We start from the raw sequence: 8,091 nt of genomic DNA, 5'->3' as shown, positions 1-8,091 counted from the left end.
TTTTTGCACTTTGCAACACTTTATTTCATTTTTTACGCAAAATTTAATACAAATTCTTTGACTTTTCAATTCTTCCATTGTAAAAATCGCCGAGCTCAGAAAAACACGTCGAACCTTAGCGACTACCACAGACAAAGTAAACAGTGAATATAGCTGAAAATTTCATCATACTTTAGGGGCATGTATACCAACACAATAAAAAAAAAATTTTGACAATCAGACACTCTAGACCCGCGAAATTTAATTATTAGTAATTCCGGGTACTTTTTGAACACACCTCGTATAATATTTTTAAAATTAATTATTGGAATAATAGACGAACCTTTAATAATGGGTAGTACTGCCCTGAGCTGATTCAAACACCAACTCAAATCAGGGAAAAATAATGTGAGAGATATGCCATTGTCATTTTACACCGCAGTGCCCGAAATGGGCAATTTTCAATTTGAAACATATCTTTGATCTATATTTTGGGCATCGCTGAGTCTGAGAGCTTGACCATTACACCATGGATTGCCCGATCATACTCTAATATGCCACAACTCATTTATATTCATTAACTTCTGGAACTATAGTAATATGCAAAGCATATTTTTGTTTTATTAATTAATCAATAGTTTTTTTGCAGACAATAGCTGTTCATTGGATCCATTGGTATCTTGAGAGTAAATATAGTGCAACTGCTGCATTATTTCAAGTTTTGTTTCTGCTTTAGGATATGATTACAAAATACAAATACCTGAAGATGAAACATTTATACAGAGGCATTTGAGTAGTACCATTAATGATTTGGAACGTTTATATAAAAATGTATGATATTTTTTGTAAAAACTTATATTACAAATGATTGAGGCATTTAAATTTTTGAAAGAAAGTAAACTAAATTGATTTAGTTTAATTGCGATTTTAATATAAAGCCATGAAAATAATGTGTGATCCAATGCAAAAATTATAGGTATTTATATAGGCATTAGTATTTACATCTTCTTTACAAATTCAAGGATCAACCTTATTTATTGGGAGATGCAAAAAGAGGATTATTCAAAGAAAAATATTGCAATATGTTGAAAAAGATAGTAATCATTGGACGAGACCAAGTTATATTAGATTCTTTTTTTATGGAAATTATGATTTATTTTCTAGATCTGTTGTCCAAATCTTTCATCAAAAATCATCGAATTTTGTCTGTTATAACAGGTTGTTAACATTTTTTAAATTTGATAAAATTTATATTTTATTGATAAAATGCATATCATATTTCTGTAGCCCTATCAATATATACACCAATGACTAGGATAAGATATAATTTGCTGAACATGGAAACATCAGAATTAGAAACATTAGGACTGCGAATGAACAAAATCTATGAAATTATTATCAAGCCCAATATGAAATCTATAGAAACAAAGGATATTCTGAAACTATATATCTTGTCTATAAAAAGGTGGTTTATCTATGATAAATTTAGGTATGTTTTCCATTATTATAGTTCTTGATGTTAGTGGAAAAATTTCTGTAATTTTAATGTATCAGCGTTTCTGTTCATACAACATTTATGAAGTGGTACACTAAATTTATTGCAAAGATAAAAACAAGTTTATAACTAATTGTATATTTAATTTGTTGTTATTTGTATATTTTATTTAATTTGTTTTAAAGTTTGTTTTTTACTCTTTTTCCTAATAAAGTATAAATTATATAATTATATATTTGAAATTAAGTTTTGTAATTATTTTATAATAGAATAATTGTTTATACCAATAATCTCAAGTATTAAATTGCAATTTACCACTATATTGCATTCGTAGATTATAACACTTGGAATTCATATAAACTTTTTGGTGTCACGATCAGACCTTAACAATAACCTTATTTAGTCATAATTTATATATATATATATATATATATATATATATATATATATATACACATATATACAATGTATTTATATATGTCCAATGTACATATATATATATATATATATATATATGTACCTTTCAAAAATAGACAGTATACATATAATAATATTTATCTACATATTAATAGTTTTGATTTCGTTAACTAGCTGATTCTGTTAACTTTGTGTTTTCCTGTATTTTTCATTATATTTTAAAATTTATAAAACTGCAAGTTATTCAATGTAATCAGCAATTTTAAAAATAAAATCTTAATAATACTAGTTTAATAATATTTTTGAAATATTTGTTTTATATTTTCAATCTTATAATTTTAAATAAATCGTAGTGTAAATATAATTCAGTTTGGTTTAAAGTTTCATATCACTCATTTATGTAGATTTAATATTTCAATTTAAACAATTTTCATTTTAATCAAGAATTAAATATTCTGCAAATTTTTCTTATGCTACAATTATATAGGACTAATTTGATTCTGTATTTATTTATAGTTATTGTTATATAAATTATATAAAACTATTTTTTCATGTTTGTTTAAATCTTGTTTCAGTCTAACTTATTGCAAAGTGTCTAATTTGAAGTTCATTCTTCGAACAACGTATGCTCGTGACAAAAATGTTAGAGCCAATGCATTGATTTTGTTAAAACATATATATCAATTATGTTCAAAATCACAAAATGCACAAGAAACTGAACTTAAAAAATTTACTAAAGACAAAGCAGATAAAATTATTAGATTATGTTTTCGAAGAGGTTCGAATATTCGATCTTACGGGATTGAAATAACAAAACTGTCTTATGTGTAAGTATTTTTTTGTTTTTAACTAAAAACTATTTATTCTTGCTATAAATATAAAGTTACATGTTATATGATAACAAAATAATAATAATTAGCGATAGTAACAAACTTTGAAGATATATTACAAAAAATATAAATTTAAAATAAATGTTATGTCCGCAGTTCATCCACAAATTGAAATTCAACACAAAATTTTCAAAATTAAACTAGCACTAAAATGTTAAAATTAATTAAACAAGTGAAACATTTTTTTGATGCCATAATAGTTAACTAAAAAACTTAAATTCTTGAATTTGTGTGCTCCAATACTAAATGTTATAAAACTAGCTTGTTTGTTAAATAATTTATTGGAAATCACATGTTAAATTTTATTCAAAGTTTTTATTAACTATTAATAAAAATGTTTAAAATAAATAATGTATTTTTAAATTATTTATTTCAATGACTGTTTTAAACTTTTAATTTTAGGATGTTTCCTGATAGTTTTTCACAAAAACAATTGCAATCAGTTTTTAAGTTAGTTTTTCATTTGCATCAAAAAGTTGCAAGAGCCGCAGGTTCTTTGTTTTGGTTTTATATAACACAGGAATATGATATTTTTTATATTCAGTATCTAATTTTATTTTTATTGGAACATAAGGTAAATATTGATTTCTGTTTTATTTTTACAATTTAACTTAATTCTATCTTTTTGTTATTTAAATATTACGGGTCTATGATAAGTAGTTTGATTTTAAAACTTTATCAAAGGTTGGAAAAATGATCAGTGCTTTGGTGATGTAAGCAAAATTTGTCCATATTTAACCATCATATAGAATTCGAGTTAATTAATTTTTTACGACGATCGGCTTATACGGTTTTTCACAATTAGCAGATAAGTGCAAAATTTTATGGCAATGTTTTAATCAAAAGTCCTGATGTCTACATATTTAAATATATACGAGGTCTGTTCAAAAAGTACCCGGAATTTTCGTTTTTTCAAAAAAATATTTATTTATTCGTCTACATTAATGTGGTCCCCTTCAAAGTAGTCCCCCCCAGATATAATACACTTATGCCAGCGTTTTTTCCAATTTTCGAAGCACCCTTGATATTCACTTTTTGATATGTCCTTGAGCACTCTCAGCGATTCGGCCTCTATTTCTTCAATCGAGGAGAACCGCCGTCCTTTCATGGGTCTCTTCAACTTTGGGAATAGGAAAAAGTCACACGGAGCCATATCTGGTGAATTTTTGCACTTTGCAACACTTTATTTCATTTTTTACGCAAAATTTAATACAAATTCTTTGACTTTTCAATTCTTCCATTGTAAAAATCGCCGAGCTCAGAAAAACACGTCGAACCTTAGCGACTACCACAGACAAAGTAAACAGTGAATATAGCTGAAAATTTCATCATACTTTAGGGGCATGTATACCAACACAATAAAAAAAAATTTTGACAATCAGACACTCCAGACCCGCGAAATTTAATTATTAGTAATTCCGGGTACTTTTTGAACACACCTCGTATATATATATATATATATATATATATATATATATATATATATATATATATATTAGTGACTACTGTCAAATAGTGCTTTGTTGCAAATTATAATTACTTACTTATGACTTGGCATTATCATTATCACTATTATGTGTCTAAAAAGTTATATACCTTGTTAAACATTTATTTCAAAACAAATCAATTTCAGCGGTTTTATATATAGGCTTTTATAGTTATATTATATATTTTTAAGAATGTAGACAGGGACACTGATTTGTTTGTGGATGCGATTTGGAGTGAAATTTCAACTAAGGATTACAGAAAAATGGTGGATTTATTAATAGAAATGCTAAATTATTCTTATGACATCAGAGATTTTATTTCGAGAGAGGCAGTTGAAATGTTGAAAGTGGAGTTTTCTGAACAGGTTACTATTTGCTTTTTTATAGTATTTTGCTTGAATACTTCATAGTTATGTGCCTATTGTGTGTTATTACTTTCTATTCAAATTTCCAGTGGTATTTAAATTCCAGTGGGATTTTAAAAAAAAAATGAGAAAACTTATTCAATCTATTGATACAAAAATTTATACGCATATAAAGGCATCTTTTAACTATGATTTTAAAAATAAATTACGAATCACATGATACTGAGTTTTCCTGTTGTTTTTTTTTTTTTCGCCTAACTACTTTCTTCCGTCTCAGCCGTGTTTTCCTTTTCAAGTTTGCTTGTAACGTCAAAATGATATGAAATTTTATGTTCATTAAAAATTTTCATCCTGAAAATAAAATAAGAAAAAAATCCTAACTATATATAAACAAATTAAATTTTTATAATTTTTAATTTGAATAGTTAATTTAATTGAATAGTTAATTTGAATAAGTTAATTTTTTTTGGGGAGTTTTAATTTACTTGTTCGAATATTGATCGAATTAGTTATGAATTATTTATAGCTTTTATTTAATCTTGTTAATTGATTAATATCGAGTTTATTCCTAATTTTATTCAGGCAAAGATAACGCTAATCGAAACATTATTGGAAATACATCTTCAATATATACGAGAAGCTTCTACTGGACAGTGTCTGAGGCATACCTTGAAGATGAAGGTAGGCATATATCAGGCCTCTTGATGTTGAAACATATTGTTATATAATTATATAATTTATATAAATGTCATTGTGTTGAAATGAATCATCAATTTTTATTTTAAATTAGACGGCGAAGTTAAACATTAATGAAAAAAAGGATTTTTATTGTTTTTCATCCATAACCTTTTATATGCATATATTGATATTTCTAATAAGAAGCACATATTCACAGGAATTCACTGAACTTGATTTGCTCGAAATTCGACTAAAGATGGACTTGGTAACTGAAACATTGTATGACATTATTTGTCCCATTATCGAAAGAATGTTTCAGGTTAATTCAAAATGTGTAATGATGGTTTTGGAAATACCTCAATATTTCAATTATATGCTATATAAAAATAATGTGTCTGTGAGTATTTAATATTTTGTTTCTAAAAATTTGCACATTTAATTTGCATTTAATATAATTCAATGACCATGAAAGAATCTTGATATATATCTTGAATGTTTTTCCAACATTCAGACATATTTGATATAAACAGCAGCCAATACTAAAAAATGTATTATAGCCCAGTCCAAATAAATCTAAAAAAGTCGAGTTTTCGATCAATCCGACATCTGCGATTTTTTTTCATTCGAGGTTAAAGTTACAAAAATTCGAGGTTGAAAGATTCTGGTTTTAGTTCAGTTTTTGACAAAAAAAAAATTATCAGAGTTTATTAATTTAGCATTTACACGAAACTATAAACACTGAACTATAATTTGTTTATATCTACAATAACATTTTAATTGTTTTACTGTCAAAAAACATTACAAAATATATGTTACAGTTACGAATTCTTAGTAATCTATGATGAAAATATGTAGATGAGATGGGAATGTTTTATGATCCAAACTAAATTTTGTATGTATATATGCTCGTTTGTTTGAAATATCAAAACAAAGAGCATAATTGTTTTTATATAAATGATATATAGATAGATAGATAAATTTAATCAATATGAGGAAATTAAAGAATTTTGCATAATCTTCAATTTATAAAAAAAATATTGTTTCAATGGAAAAAGGTAAAATAAAAAACTATGAAGTAAAAGAATTTTAAACCAATTTTAATTTTTTATCTATGGTTTTATTATTGAAATAAATTAATTTTCGTATAAATTATTAAATATGTTTATATTTATTTTTTGTTTAATGTATTTGTTATTCCTAATATTAATAACTGACACAAAGGTCATTTTCGTTTAGCGCGGTTTTTCCATAAAAAGTGAGGTTTTTGAGTTACACGGTTTTTGGGTAAAACGGGGGATAGGTGTATTTATTTATATTTGCATTGGTATATTATGAAGTATATGAATTTTTCTACTTCTCAAAAGACAATATCTCAGAAAATATGATTCTAACGGAAACTAGTGGTGTATGGCATCGTGCCTCAAGGCAAATTGCTGTAACTTCCCGTACCGTAACGAAATGTTCGAGGAATATTAATTATTTTCAAATAGATTATATAAATGCTGTAACATTTGTCTAATATTTGTTCTTTCAAAAACTCGATTTCTATTTTTTGCACTCTTTGCTATTTATCTCCGTGACGGCTGGACCTGACTTTGCCAAAACATCACCCTATAAATAGGAATCGAATGTTTTTTAAACCATTCAAATCGGTTTATCTGTGCGCCCGAAAACGTGAACGAAAAAATGCGAACACACAAAACACACACACACATCAATTTTTTCTGAGGTATGCCAAAATGTTCAGAAACCTTCAAAACGTCGAGAAATGCAAAAAATTCATTTTCGATTTTCGGCCCATTAGTAATGCATAGTAATGGGCCATTACTATATAAATACCCTACGGGAAATTAAAAAGTATAACAACAGTTTTGTACAGAATTTATAATAAACAAATTTTCCTAACTTTTTTTTCATATTTTTCGTGGTTTTCGCGGAGAATTGGGATAATCTGAATTTTGTACCTTCAATCTTGAATGAAAAAAATCGCAGATGTCGGATCGAGTAGGACTTTTAATATTTTATTTATAATGAGATAATCAGCATCTGTAGTATTATTTGTAGTTAAGACTGTTTATTTTGACTGGGCTTTTAATGTTGATGATTCTTTATTTAAACGTTCTGATACTTGATAAGTGTCTTCTTTCAGCAAACAAATAATATAAACAAAGGTTGATTTTTCTTTTAATGAAAAACTCTAATTTATTACATAACAAATATATTCAAATTAATACTATTTCAGTTTCTGGAAGATCTCGTTAGTTTACTTTCACGCATTTTAAACGAGCAGACAGATGAACATATTTTGCAAGTATGTTTGAAGACTATCAATATTCTTCGAGATTCTGAAATTTGTGATGTATTCCCGATTATAAGATTACTAGATGATGATATATTATTATATAATGAACGACTCAATAGTTAGACCAATTTACATAAATAATATATTTATTTATTTATTTATACGCCAATCGGCTTTATACAGTAATATAAGTTTCCTAATTCATAACATTATATTTAATATTTACTTATTTATCAATGTCAATTAATAGTATTTTATTGATTAGTGAAATTAATTAGTTATCTAAATTATGTTATTAATTTCTACTATCAATAATAGAATTATTGAATAATAGAAATTTTGATGAGTATCGAGGAAATATAAATTGTTTTATGAAATCAATATACAGAATTATTTCAATCATCCATTACAAAATATTATGACCAGGTTACACCGCCCCTGCTTCATACATTCACAATAGGGTAAAATGAGAATTGGG

At 26.0% G+C, this 8,091-nt stretch overlaps 1 protein-coding gene across 1 annotated transcript; it reads left to right on the top strand.

Annotated features, from left to right (window-relative positions):
• Positions 1 to 713: 713 nt before the first annotated feature.
• Positions 714 to 7,731, top strand: LOC113382139 (the record flags this gene model as incomplete). The annotated part of the gene is made up of 9 exons (XM_026620690.1): positions 714 to 810; positions 1,002 to 1,197; positions 1,267 to 1,468; positions 2,467 to 2,718; positions 3,184 to 3,355; positions 4,460 to 4,633; positions 5,216 to 5,314; positions 5,529 to 5,708; positions 7,554 to 7,731. Coding segments are annotated over exons 2-9 (1,393 nt in total), but the record flags the coding sequence as incomplete, so codon positions are not given.
• Positions 7,732 to 8,091: the final 360 nt, after the last annotated feature.

The sequence above is a fragment of the Ctenocephalides felis genome, unplaced genomic scaffold, assembly GCF_003426905.1.
Source record: "Ctenocephalides felis isolate EL2017-DRISC unplaced genomic scaffold, ASM342690v1 CF-g0.4_SCAFFOLD_03316, whole genome shotgun sequence".
Taxonomy (NCBI): Eukaryota; Metazoa; Arthropoda; class Insecta; order Siphonaptera; family Pulicidae; genus Ctenocephalides; species Ctenocephalides felis.
The sequence above is the reverse complement of the archived record's forward strand: the minus strand, read 5'-3'. Positions and strand labels throughout refer to the sequence as shown.